This window comes from Rana temporaria, chromosome 4, assembly GCF_905171775.1.
Source record: "Rana temporaria chromosome 4, aRanTem1.1, whole genome shotgun sequence".
Lineage (NCBI taxonomy): Eukaryota > Metazoa > Chordata > Amphibia > Anura > Ranidae > Rana > Rana temporaria.
This window is the reverse complement of record NC_053492.1, coordinates 122,601,181-122,619,843: the sequence shown is the minus strand read 5'-3', so window position 1 is coordinate 122,619,843 and position 18,663 is coordinate 122,601,181. Positions and strand designations below refer to the sequence as shown.

General features: G+C 42.1%; 1 protein-coding gene and 1 long non-coding RNA gene across 4 annotated transcripts; one reads left to right on the top strand and one right to left on the bottom strand.

Annotated features, from left to right (window-relative positions):
* Positions 1 to 1,484: 1,484 nt before the first annotated feature.
* LOC120936550 lies at positions 1,485 to 16,907 on the top strand. 3 transcript variants are annotated; one of them, XR_005748617.1, is made up of 4 exons: positions 1,485 to 2,194; positions 5,677 to 5,728; positions 8,560 to 8,939; positions 16,705 to 16,907. It is a non-coding gene; the product is annotated as an uncharacterized LOC120936550 (long non-coding RNA). The 3 variants fall into 3 exon arrangements; XR_005748616.1 differs by lacking the exon at positions 16,705 to 16,907 and adding an exon at positions 12,559 to 13,002; XR_005748615.1 differs by lacking the exon at positions 16,705 to 16,907 and having other exon boundaries at positions 8,560 to 10,278.
* OTOS (otospiralin) lies at positions 6,096 to 18,338 on the bottom strand. Its single transcript, XM_040348996.1, has 4 exons — positions 18,227 to 18,338; positions 17,848 to 17,921; positions 12,635 to 12,661; positions 6,096 to 6,779 (listed from the first exon to the last, which is right to left on the bottom strand). The coding sequence occupies exons 2-4, from the start codon at positions 17,903 to 17,905 to the stop codon at positions 6,601 to 6,603; spliced, it is 264 nt and encodes an 87-aa protein (XP_040204930.1). The 5' UTR covers positions 17,906 to 17,921; positions 18,227 to 18,338; the 3' UTR covers positions 6,096 to 6,600.
* Positions 18,339 to 18,663: the final 325 nt, after the last annotated feature.

Here is an 18,663-nt window from a genome sequence, read left to right as displayed (position 1 = left end):
TGATGTGAATCGCATGCCATGTCTGACATCGCAGCAGTGCGACCTGTTCCTAAATCCAGACTCTGGATTAAAAAGAATCAAGTTGCATCCCTTTTTTTCCAGCTGTTGATTCGGTAATGTCATGTCTTCTTCACCCTCTTCTTCCTAGAGAAATGAGTGGATTCGATATGCTGCAGAGAATGGCTCAGGCTAGTGCAGTGATGGCGAACCTTGGCACCCCAGATGTTTTGGAACTACATTTCCCATGATGCTCAACTACACTGCAGCGTGCATGAGCATCATGGGAAATGTAGTTCCAAAACATCTGGGGTGCCAAGGTTCGTCATCACTGGGCTAGTGGCATTCCATGCCCCTCTGCAGCATTCTCCTGTAAGTCCAGGGCAGGGTGCAGAGCCTTGATGCACTGGATTCACAAAAAAAGTGGTTAAATGACATTTGGTGGTGTATTTAGAAAAAGTTATTCACCCTGCAAAACTGCATGTACATTCGTTCTGGGCAAATGCTGGAAACATCACTATTTTCTCTCCAGGTCGGATGTTATTCTTTCATAAGAATCGTGTGGATCAGGAGAATACTGCATTTCGGCAACTAGATGGAGCTGACGATCATAGGCCCAGATTCACAACCGAGATACGAGGGCGTATCTCTGCGTTGCGCCGTCGTATCTATGTGACTGATTCTTAGAATCAGCTACACATAGATATCCATTAGATCCGACAGGCATAAGTCTCTTATGCCGTCGGATCTAAACTGCATTTTTTTTTTACCGCTAGGTGGCGCTTCCGTCGAATTCCGCGTCAAGTATGCAAATTAACTAGATACGCAAATTCCCGAACGTACGCGCATCCGACGCAGTAAAGTTACGACGTTTACGTTAGGCTTTTCCCGGCGTAAAGTTGCCCCTGCTATATGAGGCGCAGCCAATGTTAAGTATGGCCGTCGTTCCCGCATCGAAATTTTAAAAAGTTTTGTCGTTTGCGTAAGTTGTCCGTGAATGGGGCTGGACGTCATTTACGTTCACGTCGAAACCAATGACGTTCTTGCGACGTCATTTGGAGCAATGCACACTGGGATATTTTACGGACGGCGCATGCGCCGTTCGTTCTGCGCGGGGACGCGCTTGATTTAAATGATACACGCCCCCTACCCGCCGAATTTGAATTCCGACGGGTGATTTACGCTACGCCGCCGCAACTTACGGAGCAAGTGCTTTGAGAATACAGCATTTGCCCGTGTAAGTTGCGGAGGCGTAACGTAAATCAGATATGTTACGCCCGCACAATTTTGCGCGGCTGTACGTGAATCTGCCCCATAGTGAATAAGTGTTTATTTCCTATGATCGTCGGCTCCATCTGGAGAAAGCTCCATGAATCTGGACAGCTGCACTCCAAGAAACATCCGACTTTATTGTAACTTATAAAAGCACCCCAAAACAGTAGACTGATACTGTGCTTTTATAAGTTCCAATAAAGTTGGATGTTTGTTGGAGTGCAGATGTTTGGATCCTTGGATGTTTTTCTATATGCAGCTAGAAGAGCTGAGCGAGCACCCAGGTGTGGAGGACTGCGACGGCAAGATCACCTGGAGCAGCAGCATATTATTCACTGTATCAGCTCCACCTAGTGGCCACAATGCAGTATTTTCCTGTTTCACTCTATCCTGTATAAATGAAAAACCTGTGATCTGGCGAGAAAATAGCCTAATAACATTTGTTTTTGTACAGAATAAATATACATTCAGTATCACAGAGAAAATAGCTTATTTTTAATATTTTTAGCTGTTATTTATTTACATATTTGTTCATTGTTGTGTCTTCTTAATTGTGAAAATATCTTTAACAAAGTCTGACTTATTTCCCGTCATAAAGTTCCTCTAATTATATGTGTCTTTCCTTCCTGTGCTAGTCTACCATGGCAATTGTGGAATGCCTTGTCTCTCATAGTGGATACAGTCAGATTTTCAAGCCATGGTGTTACAAATCTCTCTTTTTAGTTTATTACAGTTGAAGTTTTATAGTATGTGGGAGGAGCTACGATTATACTGTATGTGGGAGGAGCTACGGTTATACTGGTTAAGAACATGGAGATAGGTTTACTACTTTAGTTAGTCCAGAGACACCGGTGGATAACACAATGGACTGGCCCTGTCTGTCTCCACACAGAAGCATAAAGCACCGAGTCTGTGATTACTACTGGTGAGTACATAATGACAATAGCATCCATTCTAATAATGACTTGTGTATGATGTTCTGCCTCCATTCTACCTGCACTCTTTTTAATTGAACATTTTACCATTCCCCTATATCAGTGGTCTCCAATATGTGGCCCGGGGGCCAGATGCAGCCCTTTGCTTGTATTTATCTGGCCCTTGGGACTATATTCATCCAAAGATACCAACAATGAGGCATAATTCCTCCCAATGACACCAATGATGGAGCCCAATGACACCAATGATGGGGCCCAATGACATTAATGATGGGGTACAATTCCTCCCACTGACACCAACAGTGGGGTGCTATTTCTCTCACTGACACCAATGATGGGGCATTGTTTATTCCCACTGACGTCAGGATATTTTCTACTCCCAATGCCCACAGTCCGCCCTCCCCCCCTTTAAAGCGGGAGTACACCCGAAAACATTTTTTTAACCTTAGATTGATGCTCATTTTGTCAAGGGGAATCGGGTAGTTTTTTTTAAAAAACGAAGCAGTACTTACCATTTTAGAGAGCGATCTTCTCCGCCGCTTCCGGGTATGGTCTTCGGGACTGGGCGTTCCTATTTGATTGACAGTCTTCCGACAGGCTTCGGACGATCGCATACATCGCGTCACAAGTAGCCGAAAGAAGCCGAACGTCGGTGCGGCCTTTACGGCGCCTGCGCACCGACGTTCGGCTACTTTCAGAAAATCGTGACGCGATAGATGCGACCGTTGGAAGCCTGTCGGAAGACTGTCAATCAAATAGGAACGCCCAGTCCCTCAGCCCATACCCGGAAGCGGCGGAGAAGATCGCTCTCTAAAACGGTAAGTACTGCTTCGTTTTTAAAAAAACTACCCGATTCCCCTTGACAAAATGAGCATCAATCTAATGTTAAAAATTAACATTTCCGGGTGAACCTCCACTTTAAATCTGAGGGACAGTAAACTGGCCCTTTTATTGGAGAGTTTGGAGACCCCTGCCCTATATGATGAAACTATTTGGCAATACATACATGTATTGAAAGTAAGTGAAAGTTCTCAATTATCCAGGTCCTAATATAGCAAAGAGTTAAAATAACGTTCAACAGGACTTGTTCTGTAATGTTAACCACTTAAGGAGCGCCTAATGCCAATAGACGGCAGAATGGCACGGCTGGGCACAATCATGTACCTGTACGTGATTGTTAAATGCTCAGCTGTGGGTCGCAGGCGCGCGCCCGCGACCCGGTCCGAAGCTCCGTGGCCGCGGGACCCGATCGCCGCCGGAGTCCTGCGATCGGTCACAGGAGCTGAAGAATGGGGAGTAGGGATGAGACGAACACCCCCTCCCCCGTTCAGGTCGCACCAGAACCTTCGAACGGACCGACCGGGCAAACATTTAGAACCCCATTGACGTCTATGGGACTCGAACGTTCGAATTCAAAAGTGCTCATTTTAAAGCCTAATATGCAAGTTATTGTCGTAAAACGTCTTTGAGAACCCGGGTCTTGCCCCAGGGAACATGTATCAATGGTCGTTTTTTCTGGAGCATTGATTTTAATGATGCTTAAAGTGAAAAAAAAATGAAAAATTCCTTTAAATATTGTACCTGCTGGGTGTCTATAGTATGCCTGTGAAGTGGCACGTGTTTAGAACTGTTCCTGCACAAAATGAGATTACTATAAAAAAAGTATTTAAAACTGCTTGCGGCTCTAATGTAATGTCTGGTCCCTGCAATATGGATGAAAATCTTTGAGAAAAATAGCAGACACACCACGTAGCTTTAGGTGCACACTGCAGAGGACACGGGCAGTACACACACCACGTGAGAATACTGCAGCTAGCACAATCACCTGCCTGCCAGTAAATTAGGAAGTGCAGATCTAGCTAAACTATACAGTGTATAAATAAAATATATATATATATATATATAACACCTGGGATGCATATATATCCTCTACACACTTTAACTGACTAGCCTGCTCTATCTATTTACAGTACCTACTAAAAATCTCTGTCTCTGTCTCTGTCTGTCTCTCTCTCTCTCTCTCTCTCTCTCTCTCTCCCCCTTAAAAAATACGAAAAAAAATAAGTGTTAAAAAATAAAAAATTGTAATTTAATTTTTTAATTTTACTTACTGTCATAAGCCAGTATCCCTGATCACCAACACACTAGTCACGTGATGTACTGGTAACAGTATGTAAAATGTATGTGTGTATATATATATATATATATATATATATATATATATATATAATGAGACAAAGTCTTAATTTTCCAAAAATTGTGACAAAAAAATGTAACTTATTATAAACTTAAAATTAAAATGTGCCAAACCTGGGTAATTTGAGGGATATTTGTACTGTTCTGACATTTTAGGACCTCAAGAAATGAGATAGGCCATCAGTACATCAAAATCGATAATTTTTTAAATATATAGGGATATTTTACCAAGGAATACATGTTGGTTTACATTTATAAAGATAGATTTTTTGTTTGCAAAATATTATAACAGAAATTACGAAAAAATATGTTTAAAAAAAAAAAAAAAAAAAAAAAATCAGTATTTTTAAATTTTATATAGCAAAAGATAAACCCAGTGGTAATTAAATAACACCAAAAGAAAGCTCTATTTGTGTGGAAAAAATAATAATTTGGGTACAGTGTTGGAGGACCGTGCAATTGTGTCAGTCAAGGCTCTGAAAAGATCCCAACCATATGGTTGGGATACAGCAAGCTGGAGGGGCAGAGCAGAGAGTCGGTGACTGAGGCCTCGTACACACGACAGAGTTTCTCGGCAGAATTCTGCGAGAAACTCGGTCAGAGCCGGATTCTGCCGAGAAACTCTGTCGTGTGTACACTTTCGGCCCGATGGAGCCGCCGAGGAACTAGTCGAGAAAATAGAGAACATGGTCTCTATTTTCTCGTTGTTCTATGGGAGAACTCGGCCCGCCGAGCTCCTCGGCGGCTTCAGGGCTGAACTCGCCGAGGAACTCGACGTGTTTGGCACGTCGAGTTCCTCGGCCGTGTGTACGAGGCCTGATAGTCACTGTCTCTCTGCAGCCTGAAGGCCAATAGCTGAGTGATCAGCTGTGTTTTGATTTCTCACCTCTTGGTCTTGGGCTAGGTTCACACATGTCCGTCTGCTGTTTGCAGTCTGGAGTCCGGTGCAACCAAGCCTTAGAGCAGGTGGGGGACAGATGCAACATTGGATCTATGCTGCATCCATCTAGGTGAATAATGTTTTTCTTTACTTAAACCTATACTCTTAAAGTAGCGCAGTGCTGAATAGCAAAATAATGCCTTGGTCATGAAGGGGGTAACACCTTCTGGTGTCAGTGCTATCTACATGGATATAAATGCTGAGGTATGTTTCTGACAATCATTAGAACCAAAAAACGGGCTTGAATAAGCTACAAAATGTTATCAACATTACAGAACAAGTGCACTTGAATGTGACTACTACTAGCTACGTGTTTTTTTTTTGTTTTTTTTTCAGGACAAACTTGTTCTTGAGCATCTAAATCATTTCATATCTCAATAAGCTGAAGGTTAGTAAATAAGGCCAATGTATAGAAAAAAAATATTGAACTGTTGTGATGTCTATGAATATTTTTGAAACCATCATCCATTTAAAGGGTTGTATCATGATCCAGTGATATTTTAGTGCTAGGTGAAGTCCACAGACTGAATCGCCCTCTGATTCTATATCTTTTGTGGACTGCAGTGGTGAGAAACCAAAGGCATAATGCCCATTGCCCAGAGGCTCCCTCCTGCTATACATGACATATCCACAGGTAGAAACCTCCTTGGCGCGGCTGTAACAAAGTGAAAGGAAGAGACCTCACCACCAGAGTCTTCAAGGAACATAGGAAAGGGTTTTGTGATTTCACCATCTTCAAAAAAACTAAAGTAAAGTTTTGGGTGAACTGTTTAATCACATTTTGTTATCACTATCTCACCAAAATCTCAGTGATCAGTAAATGTAACAATCAACAGTTATAAAAATATTTCATTTTTCAAGCCAAATGCCAGTAACGTGCATGTTAGGAAGAATACCTGGTGGCCACGTTAAGCATAAAATATAAAACTGTTACAAAATGAGTGTAATATAAAGTGGTATTCCATCACTTTATTGCTTATAAATACAGTGCGGCAGATTAGTCATTGTTACAGAAAAATTACTCTTTCAGGGTCTCTTCCTTGGTGGAGAGAAGGGATGACAGAAGCTCACACCGGCATATAAAGCATAACATTTTCAAGACAGTTATTGGAGGACAGACTGGTGCACCACAAGTGACCAAACGGATTGGATCTTGCATGTGGGCACAGCCTGGCATCTGTGGGCTCAAATCTTCAGGATTATAGTACTTGTGTATATACAACTATACTAGAGATGAGCAGGGGAGCTGTACACAGCCTCCTAATGATCGTTATGATCGTATCCCAGAGTTTCTTCAATAGGGTAGTGAGCAAAGAAAGTACGAGCCAGGTCATTGATGTTTTCATAGGCGCCCATTGAACGGAAATGGTTTACATACTGCCAGAAATCTGAGGTAGAGAAGGGCCAGTAGGGGTGTGCAGGGGCATCCAAATATCGATCTGGAAAGAATATTATATAGCATTAAGATTTGTTTAAGTAAGTTTGCTCTGTTTTATTAAGAATAATAGGCACAAATGATCATCTCTAGAGAAGAATAAGTATGCATTGATAGATTAGATGCATGACCCTTCATGTGAAGACATGTTTTTTACTTCACAATGAAAAAGAGTGTAAGGTTTTTAGCCTAACCTGGTGCTTCAGGAAGAAAAAGGGTGGAAAAGAAAATGGTTGGGGGATACCCTGTTTCTAGATATAAAGCTTAAATAAAACGAATACCAAAAGTTTTGTTTTTTTCACCTTGGATTAAGTAAGAGATGATTATAACCCGTCAGTTTTTTTTTTTTTTTTTTTTACATCTGTGTCGGGGTGGATTTGATTTAAAGCGGAGTTCCACCCAAAAATGAAACTTCCGCTTTAAGTGAAGGGTGGCCCCTGACATGCCACATTTGGCATGTCATTTTTTTGGTGGGGGTGGGGGGTTGCGGATACCCTCTTTTTAGAGGCATCCAGCTCCCACTTCCTCCCGGGACTCTGCAGCGCCAGAAGGAAGTTCACCTCTCCCTCCGTGACACGTCACATGTCCCAGAAGATTGCCTGGCCAATCACAGCGTGCGGTGTAAGGGCCCTTTCACACGGGGCGGATCAGTAATGATCCGCTTCCGTGTGTCCGTAAGCTCAGCGGGGATCGCTCCATATATCCTCGCTGAGCCGTCGGCTGACAGGGCGGTCCCCGACCCCTGTCTTTTCTCCGCTCTCCCCTATGGGGGGTTCGGATGAACACGGACCGTGTGTCCATGTTCCTCCGATCCGCAGACGGAAGAAGAAATAGGGTTTTCTTCAGTCCGCAAAATCGGATCTTTGCGGAGGCGGGTGATTACGGGTGTCAGCGGATGTTTATCCGCTGACATCCACAATCACATAGGGACCAATGTATGTCCCTTTTTCATCCGCAAAGTCTGAAAGGGGCCTAAGGCTCGAGCATTTGCAGTGCGTGCCTGGCTGTGAAGCCACAGCCAGGCACCCACAGTCAGAATGCCAGCGGAGAGGAGCAGGACTTCGTTCACCCGCATCGCTGGACGGTAGGACAGGTGAGTGTCTGATTAATAAAAGTCAGCAGCTACACTTTTTGTAGCTGCTAACTTTTATATGGGTGGAACTCCACTTTAAATCAAGTTCATTTAAATCACTAGTAAAAAGGCTTGATTTAAATTAGCTCGATGTAAATTATAATTTTTAAAGAGCAACTATCATCTGTCTCCCAGCGCTCCTCCTCTGACCTGCTGTTGACTCACCGACAGTCCCATTTACTTTAATGGAATGGCTGGTGATGCGGCAGTGACACAACAAGGTGAGGGACGTGGCGGCAGCAGGTGAGTGGATGCCCGCTAACAGGCGCTGCCATTATGTGTCTGAAATGACGGGTGCTCTTTAAATGCAAATACCCATTCTTGCTGCTAGTTGCAATCTTTAATATTTGCAAACAAAATTGAGGTTTCCTATTTAGAATAATAAGCTGTCAGGTTAGCAAATGTTCCCAAACTGGGTCTCTTTTATGATCTGCTGCCATTTTGCTCCTTAAGGGAGGAATAAAGCACTTAATTTACAGAAAGCTCACAAGGTTTTTAAGCTGCTTAGAAGGTTTCACTTTCATTTTTACTGCTTGCCCTTCCTCACTTTGTATGTTAATGTATACTTGTAATAGGATAGGCAATATCCTCTGCATTGACCTTATTTTTAATATTTTTATTATTTTTAATATTCTACCTCTTTGCTCACCAGTCACTTATGGTTTCTCCCGACTGCTGGTACATCCTGTAGTGACATATAAGCCATCGTCAAAAACCACTGTGTGCAATGCAGGAACAGGTAATCAACCCATCCAGATGGTTAAATACTTGCAGCAGGCAGCAAGAAGCAAAAAAGTGGCATATCAACAAAAAGACCACTGGAAAGTTAAATTATATTGCCTCATCTATTACAGGTATGCTTTAACATATACAGTGACCCTGATATGGAATGTGTAATGGTTTTGTATATATTTTGTGTGTTTATTATCATAAAGACTAAAATAACATTGTAAACAAAAAATTCTTCTTTTGTCAGGTCAATATAAAATATTCCTCAAGAGCCTCATTCCTAATCAAATGGCTGCATCTAAGGTACATCTGAGAGGCTTGTTCACACATACTGTGGTGACTGGCGTTTTTCTGCGCTGGATCAAAGCTATTGGCATAAGGGCATATAGAAAAAAAAATTTCACACCACAGTGTTGCAATAATACACAGTGCAGGAAAAATGCAGGCATGCTTTATTTTTCTGCAGTGCTTTGTATGTCAGCACAGGTCATCAAGCCACAGCTTAACACACTGCACTGCTGGGCAGAGACTTAATAGGATTGCACACTATGTCCACATCCAGTAAAGTTAAAAAGATGTAAGCAGAGTCCACTGGCTGCACACTACAGCAGAACACTTTAGCATGTGGCCTGTGTGATTGAGACCCCCAGTCAGGCAGAATGATCATAAAGGTAGGCAGCTTCTGCTCTGCCCATTCATTAGCTAACCCATAGTGTTCTGGGAATCCTTTGTCATGTATTAAAGGAGAAGTACAGCACTCCTGGGACCTGTTTTCAGCAGACAGCGGGCTGAAGTACACTGTCTGCTGATATCAAAGAGCCAGTCCAGGTTCTGGCAAGATTGCGACCATATGGTCGGGATCCGCCCACATGCCCAGACCGCCACCCAGCTCAGCTTCTCACCTGGCGAGCCACAGGCAAAGCATACAGCAGTGACTGACAGCCACCAGCTCTCTGCTCACAGAGCTCTGAGAATTGAGCGATTGGTGGTGTATGATCGCTCAGTTCTCAATGTTAGAGCCAGCGGGGGACAGATGCAGAATCGGACTGATGCTGCATCCAGCTTGGTAAGTATGATGCTACAAAAAAACTGATTCCCATACTTCTCTTTTAAATGTTTATTTGTTAACCTGATACCATTTGTGTACTACAGATATAAAACATCAGAATAAAACATATAAACTATAACATTAATGTACAATAACAGTGACTCCAAACCATTATTCCAAAATGTGCTTTTATCTGCACTTGCACCACCCTCTAGTACTATCAGCAGTCATTGGTATTGTAAGCGTTTAGGTCATAAGGTTTAAATCATTAGTGTGTTATGTGACTACCTGTATTTGCAAATGTAGATGACAGGTTAAAGTGGTCCTGTCAGCACAGGGGCACTTGTATATAACATATACTGTACCTGCAATTTAAGAATACTGCATATGCTTACAGTACCTTTCCCGTGTTCTGATTTTTGAAAGGCTGTCACTTCACTTCTCACTATACGCAAGTATTCATACATTTCCAGGTGTGTGAATAAACTGCTTCCCCACTGCTTTCTTTGTTTTTTACAACTGTCTCTTACATCACTCTAGGTCTAGGATATCGGTGCCACAGCTTAATGATAATATGCTCTTCTATACTTTGTTAAACATACTGGGGCATATCCACAAAGATCTGCCCTGGCGCAGCGTATCTGAGATGCGCTACGCCGCCGTAACTTACTTTTTTTGGTTTGAATCCTGAAAGAATTTGCGCCGTAAGTTACGGCGGCGTAGTGTATCTCTCGCGGCGTAAGGGCGCGGAATTCAAATTGGGCGGGTAGGGGGCGTGTTTCATTTAAATGAAATGCGTCCCCGCACCGAATGAACTGCGCATGCGCCGTCCCTAAATTTCCCGCCGAGCATTGCGCTAAATGGCGTCGCAAGGACGTCATTGTTTTGACGTGGACGTAAATTATGTCCATCCCGATTCACGGACGACTTGCGCAAACGAAAAAAAATATTCAAATTAAATGCGGGAACGACGGCCATACTTAACATAGCAGGTTTAACTATACGCCACCAAATAGCAGGTTTAACTATACGCCGAAAAAAGCCGTCTAGAGACGACATAAAAGAATGCGATGGCCGCTCGTACGTTTGTGGATCGTCGGAAATAGCTAATTTGCATACTCAACGCGGAAAACGACGTAAACGCCACCCAGTGGACGCCGAAGAATTGCATCTTAGATCCGAAGACGTACGCCTGTCGGATCTAACCCAGATGCCATCGTATCTTGATTTGAGGATTCAAAACAAAGATACGACGCGGGAAATTTTAAAGTACGCCGGCGTATCAGTAGATACGCCGGCATACTCGCTTTGTGGATCTGCCCCTTTTTCTTTAGCAACCAAAGCATGCATGCCTGCAGCAATGCCCCTGGCTGGCAGGGGCTCTTGTCATAGTGGGGGTGTTTTCTTTCTAATCATTGACATCTTCTGCTGGTCTATTTCTGGTTCTGGGAACAGGTACATGAATTTGGGGCAAGCACTGACATTTTTTGCGTGGAGTCCAGAAAAATATTCCCAAGGAGCATGTTCCGGGTAATGGCTGCAAGGTAAATGGGTGCTGTGGCAACTACCGGTTGTGGACCGGAAAACAGCACAAATTAGAAGATCTGTTGCCAGCACAGCAAGGATCTACAAAATAACATCCAAACGGTTTATTAAAAAGATCACATCACGGCATAAAATAACAACGTTATGGAACCACACAGGACCCTTCCTCAATCATGAGGTTAGAATGGTCATATGCCTAAGAAAGGGGTCTTGTGTGGCTCCAAAAGTTTGCTACATTATGGTGTCATTTGATCTTGCCAATACACTGTTTGGACATTATTTTGGAGATCCTTGGTGTGCTAGCGACATATCTTCTAACTTGTTGTGTGGCAGCGCACTGAGGCCAGAGTGTCCATATGGAGAATTCATCCTTAGAATAGCACAACTCTGAAGAGAGTGCAGCTGCAGAGGAGTTTTTTGGCTGGGTGGGCGGAGCCTGATGGGGTTTTAGATACACTAGTTTCCCACCAAGTCCTCACCCTTTCTGATTGGCAGACGGTGGATTCCTTAGCCAATAGACAACCTGCTATTGGCTATAGAATCCGCCCACTACCTGCTGTCAATCAGAAGGCGAGAGTAGACCTGATGGGAGACCAGTCCCATACCTTCCCAATCAGGCTCCACTTACTGTCAGGCCCCGTACACACGGCCGAGGAACTCGACGTGCCAAACACATCGAGTTCCTCGGCCAGTTCAGCCCTGAAGCCGCCGAGAAGCTCGGCGGGTCGAGAGCTCCCATAGAACAACGAGGAAATAGAGAACATGTTCTCTATTTCCTCGCCGAGGTCCTCGTCGGCTTCCTCGGCGAAATTGTACACACGGCCGGGTTTCTCGGCAGAATTCAGCCAGAAACTCGGTCGGAAGCTGAATTCTGCCGAGGAAACTGGTCGTGTGTACGGGGCCTCAGAAACACCGGTTGCCAGGAAGATGTCATCTTTGAAGCCGACAGCGTCCTTGATAATTAGCGACAGGTTAGGAGAGGTTGCACTAGCTGCCCTGTTACACTGCGTACAGAGACAGGCACTCTCCTTGTCTCTATACGCCAACTTAGAGTTTAGTCTTAATTACCTCCAGTTATGAATGAACTGGAGGTAACACTTTTTGAATTTGGTGCAGACATAGTGCCACCCTGCAAAAGTGGCGCTGGGGAGAACTACCTGAATCTGTCGCATGTTTCGGGAAAGCAACTGAAACAGGTGGCAGAACGTTTTAAAGGGCTATACTGCCAGAAAAGTGGTGCTAAAGTTTTATCAAGTCCTACAGAAATCCTTCTGCGGTGAAAGCCTACCTTTTTTTTTTCTCACTAAAGAATCTTTACTTTTGCTTTAGGTGAATAATGAATGTAATGTTTAATCAAAAGTATTAGTTGCAGAGAAAGTAAACAAAGTGTAGAAACTGTCTTTACCATCCTCCTCGTGGATAGGTCTGGCATCTGCAAATAAACATGGAAATGTTATGTGAGAGAGGCATGCATTGGACAATGGAGACTTTCATAGCACAAAGTCTGAGTAGAATTCTAATGTCAGCAGGAATTCCTAACAGCACAGCACTGTGTCCTACATAATAGGGTCCTGTGTTCACCGACTGCGTGGCACTTCCCTTCCACCTGAGAGAAGACCTGTCAGTGAAGAGGATGGGAATATAACTGACACCATGCTATGAGTGAATACACGGGATGTGTGTTGGCACCAGAGACACACAGCTACAGACCAGAACTCTCCGTATGTTTTATTTAGGGTTTGCTACATTACTAATTAGACACAAATTATTTAAGATTTTTGATTAGAGGTGGTACAATGTCTACTGCACTACATTTGTTAAAGGGAAACATACTGAATATACCAAGGTTTTTTCAGACTTTACAGCCAATGTCACCTGGTGGGCGTATTCCTATAGAAACAATCAAATCCTTATGGGAACTTTAAAACTGGGACCCCAGTACTGTATAAAAAAAGAGAATTGCATGGTGTACATAGGCTACTTGTGTAATGGGGCAACACAACGGTTTAGTGGCCAGCACTTTTGCCTTGCAGGGCTAGGGTGCACAGTTCAGATTTCACTACCTGCATGTAGATTGCATGTTCTCCCTGTGCTTGTGTGAGTATTCTCCCACATTCTAAAAGACATGCTGACAGGTTAATTGGACCCTGTCAAATTTAGCCCTAGTAAGTGTGTGCATGTATCTATGAGATACACCTTAGATTGTAAACTCCTTGAGGGTAGAGACTGATGCAAATTTATATTACGTAAAATTTGTAAAGTTGTTAATGTAATATATGAAATAATATATAAATAATAAATAAATGAAAAAAGATATAGTTGTCATTAATAGTACAAACTGGTAATTTATTTTAACACTGTACAAAATGTAATTAATAAAGGTATGTTGTAATTTAAACCTGTAAAAATTAGTGCTGACATTTTTTTTCTATAATTAAAAAAAAAAGCTATTAACCGCTTGCCGACCAGCCGCCACAGTTATACGGCGGCAGGTCGGCTCTGCTGGGCGAGATCACGTAGCTATACGTCATCGTGCGCATGCTCGCCCCTGACGCGCGTGCCCGATCACCGCCGGGCACCCGCGATCGCTCGTTACAGATACAGCTCCCGGTCCTGTCAGGGGGAGAAATGCCTGATTGTCTGTTCATACAATGTATGAAAAGCGATCAGTCATTTCCCCAAGTCAGTCCACCCCCCCCCTTCAGTTAGAACACACCCAGGGAACATACTTAACCCCTTCCTCGCCCCCTAGTGTTAACCCCTTCCCTGCCAGTGGCATTTTTATAGTAATCAATGCATTTTTATAGCACTGATCGCTATAAAAATGCCAATGGTCCCAAAAATTGGTCAAAAGTGTCCGAAGTGTCTGCCATAATGTCGCAGTACCGATAAAAATCACTGATCGCCGCCATTACTAGTAAAATTTTTTTTTATAAAAATGCCATAAAACTATCCCCTATTTTGTAAACGCTATAACTTTTGCGCAAACCAATCAATACACGCTTATTGCGATTTTTATTTTTTACGAAAAATATGTAGAAGAATACGTATCAGCCTAAACTGAGTAAATATATATATATATTTTTTTTTTTGGGGGGGATATTTATTATAGCAAAAAGTAAAAACTATAATTTTTTTTCAAAATTGTCGCTCTATTTTTGTTTATAGCGTAAAAACTAAAAACCGCAGAGGTGATCAAATACCACCAAAAGAAAGCTCTATTTGTGGGAAAAAAGGACGCCAATTTTGTTTGGGAGCCATGTCGCACGACCGCGCAATTGTCAGTTAAAGCGACGCAGTGCCCAATCGCAAAAAGTGGCCTGGTCTTTGACCAGCAATATGGTCCAAGGCTTAAGTGGTTAAATCAAGATGCAGGATATATAGTAATCTTACAACTATTTATTTATGGTACTTGTATAGCACTGTCAATTTACGCAGTGCTTTACATATACATTGTACATTCACATTAGTCCCTAACCTCAGGGAGCGTACAACCTAAGGTCCCTAACACACATTCATACATATACTAGGACCAATTTTAATTAGGAGCCAATTAACTTACCAGCATGTCATTAGAGTGTGGGAGGAAACTGGAGTACCCAGAGGTAGCCCATGCAGGCACAGGGAGAACATGCAAACTCCAGGCAGATGGTGTCGTAGTCGGGATTTGAACAAGCAACCCTTTTTGCTGAAAGTGCTAACCACTACACCACTGTGCTGCCCCACTACAGTATAGGTACATTTAAACATGCTTGGAATAAACATAGGTTTAAACTTGATGGACCTCTTCTATGTTGACATTACATATAGTAGAGGACTGTATAAAGTTAGCCACCTTTTATTTACTGGTAATCCTAAGAGTAGCAGTATTTAAGTCGGCACTGCAAATTATAATACCCGGGAACATATTATTGCATGATGTGAACACTGTTGTGCACTAATTCCCCTATATGTAGTGTATACAACAAAAACATAATCACATTGGTGAACCATGTTGGACCAAGGACTACAGCTGTCATTAGGGCAGGTTGGTATATTGCCTGATAGTTTATTCATATGGATGTCAAAGCGGATACGAAAAGACAGCACCCCAGATTAATGGCCTCTAGCAATGATGGAGTGAAAACCCAACATGCACTGCATAATGTTTGTGCAAGAGGTTAATCCAAGGGTATGGTCATGTCCAAGAGATTACAATCCCCAAATATGGCCACCTTAATGCCACATTATCAATTAACTGATGTGATAAATAAAAAGCTTCTATTTTGTTTAGAGATGTCCATAAAATCCCGATGCCACTCTTAGTGGCAGGTTGCAGACTGTTTAGGGATATCCCTACAAAGCTTCTGGCAATGGAAGGGCTCTTTGTTGAGTTGGGAAATCTCCATGCGACCTTGCCGATCCTTCCTTCTTGTCAATGAGTAGAAGGAATACAAGTTTAAACAGCTTGTGTGTTGCTTCAGTTTATTGGGTGAGTCCATTAAGAAACAGCAGCAGACCCCCAACCACCACTTTCAGGTAGACCTTTGCCCATATATTGCTAGTTTAACATTGTTTAAAGCTGAGTTGTTTTTTCTTATTTTAAATTCATTAATTTTTTTACCCCCCTCCCCCTCATATCAGCTTTGCATTATGAACTTAAAGTGGAGGTTCACCCGGAAATGTTAATTTTTAACATTAGATTCATGCTCATTTTGTCAAGGGGAATCGGGTAGTTTTTTTAAAAACGAAGCAGTACTTAACGTTTTAGAGAGCGATCTTCTCCGCCGCTTCCGGGTATGGGCTGTGGGACTGGGCGTTCCTATTTGATTGACAGTCTTCCGACAGGCTTCCGACGGTCGCATCTAAGTCACGATTTTCCAAAAGTAGCCGAACGTCGGTGCGCAGGCGCCGTATAGAGCCGCACCGACGTTCGGCTTCTTTCGGCTACTCGTGACGCGATGTATGCGACCGTCGGAAGCCTGTCGGAAGACTGTCAATCAAATAGGAACGCCCAGTCCCGAAGACCCATACCCGGAAACGGCGGAGAAGATCACTCTCTAAAACGGTAAGTACTGCTTCGTTTTTAAAAAAAAACTACCCGATTGCCCTAGACAAAATGAGCAGGAATCTAATGTTAAAGCGGGAGTTCACCCGAAATATTTTTTTTAACAGGCAGGTTGTACCAATTTGGTGGGGTTCTTGGACAAGAACTGTGTAACTCAGCATGTTGTTTGACTTTCAGTCAGATACAGACTTTATCTTTGTGACTTTGACAATAAATTTCAAAAGGTGGCTATAAAATGATAATAGTTACAGGCATGCAGCCGCTGAATTAATTCACTTTTTTATTGGGAAAGATTAAATCAACTACAGCATAAATTAGCCACTGAGCTTTACTGATATGGTAAAACACATGAAGTAACAGTTAGATGAACATTGAAAACTCAGAAAAGAGATTTTAGAGTTATTAAAACACGCTATTTTCTTTTCTAGGTTATAAGTTTCACAGTGATAAATTCAAGGTCAGATTCAGGTATGGAGCCGTCTAAAATTAATTCAAAGCGATTTAAATAAATAAACAAATGTTAATTGGATAACTAATGAGTTAAGATTTTGATTAGCTTCCAGTTTGACCTACGCATGTAAAAACATTCTAATTGTAAGAGGTTTCTATACGGATTTCTTTTTTGGACAGCATATATGTAATGGGGGTTATTTACGAAAGGCAAATCCACTTTGCACTGCAAGTGCACTTGGAAGTGCAGTCGCTGTAGATCCAAGGGGGACATGCAAGGAAAATAAAAAAACAGCATTTTAGCTTGCACACGATTGGAGGATAAAATCAGCAGGGCTTCCCCTCATTTCACATCTACCCCTCAGATTTACAGCGACTGCACTTCCAAGTGCACTTGTAGTGCAAAGTGGATTTGCCTTTCGTAAATAACCCCCATTGTCTCATAAGGAGTAAGCACTGGGCAATTATCTTCAGAAAAAAATGACAGCAGGCTAAGATAATTCAAAGAAATTGATTTTAGTAAATACAGTAATGAATAATTTTAAAAGCAGTGTGGGTCTAGCAGGGTACTCCATAAAAATATAAAGAGGTAGGGATTGGTTTACAAGGATTTAAGTAACATTACATTTACGAAAGGCAACTCCACTTTGCACTACAAGTGCAAAGTGCACTCGAAATTGCACTGAAAGTGCACTTGGAAGTGCAATCGCTGTAGGTCCGAGGGGGACATAGAAGGGGGAAAAAAAACAGCATTTTAGCTTGCACATGATTGGATAATAAAATCAGCAGAGCTTCCCCTCATTTCAGATCTTCCCCTCAGATTTACAGCGATTGCACTTCCAAGTGCAATTTCAAATGCACTTTGCACTTGTAGTTTGCACTTGTAGTGAAAAGTGGATTTGCCTTTCGTAAATGACCCCCATTATGTTTCAGATCATGATCCAAGTCTATTTAAATAATGCCCCTTAAATAAAATGGCAAAGAGCAATATAAAAGACCATACAGGAACTAATCGGAAACAAAATCACAGCTTATTGTTCTGAGTTAGTTTTCGAACCATTATTGTAGGCACCAAATATGTGAGAAGATTGTATACAAAGTCAATATATAGAAAGACTTACCAAGGATAGCACCCAGAAGGATACAGGAGAAATATAAAGCAATAACAAGGAGCTTCATCTTTATATATATAGTGCTGTAAATGAGAATAATCAGATTTGTTCATTAATGTGACTTATAAATGTAACTATAGCAGTTTATAGAAGTATGTTTAGATGCACCTTTATCACAGTATAATTCTGCAGTAAGCATGAATGTTATTTATAGTTTCCATATATATTTTACATGCACTAAACATATTAAAAGCACTGTATAACTTCTATGCAATCTATTACGTGTTGCATCTTAAACAGTATAAAAGTAGTACAGGTACACAACATAATAAAGCATACAAGATAAAAACTTTCCATGGCTATGTGGTTCAATGTGGTGCTCTGTTACCTGCTCTATATGCTGATGCTTGCTGAAGTCCTGCTAAGTCTTCCTGCACAGGTTACCTGCTGCTTCTACTGCTAGCCAGGCTGCTCCTCTTACAGCTGTTCCCAGCCCCCCTTGTATAAAGGGGCTGACTGAGGAAAGCACAGCTGAATTTTTTTTTTTTTTTTTTTCTGATTGGAAATATAACCTCAATTATACAGTCCCTGGTTATGGAAATATTGCTGGTGACCACTGACCAGTGAGTAAGTTATCGATTAGGAGAAAACTTGTACAGACAAAACCAATGGCTGAACAAAAGTCCTCATAAAAGGAGACCTCAGTTTTTTTCAGTATTTATGTATGTGTATATATATTTATGTATGTGTGTGTGTATATATACAGTGCCTTGCGAAAGTATTCGGCCCCCTTGAACTTTGCGACCTTTTGCCACATTTCAGGTT

Excerpts from the sequence above, each read along its gene's own strand:
- OTOS (XM_040348996.1), bottom strand. The coding sequence starts at position 17,905 with ATGAAGCTCCTTGTTATTGCTTTATATTTCTCCTGTATCCTTCTGGGT. Across the intron at positions 12,662-17,847 it reads CCTTCTGGGTGCTATCCTTG|ATGCCAGACCTATCCACGAG; the intron begins GTAAGTCTTTCT and ends GTTTATTTGCAG. Across the intron at positions 6,780-12,634 it reads ACCTATCCACGAGGAGGATG|ATCGATATTTGGATGCCCCT; the intron begins GTAAAGACAGTT and ends TATTCTTTCCAG.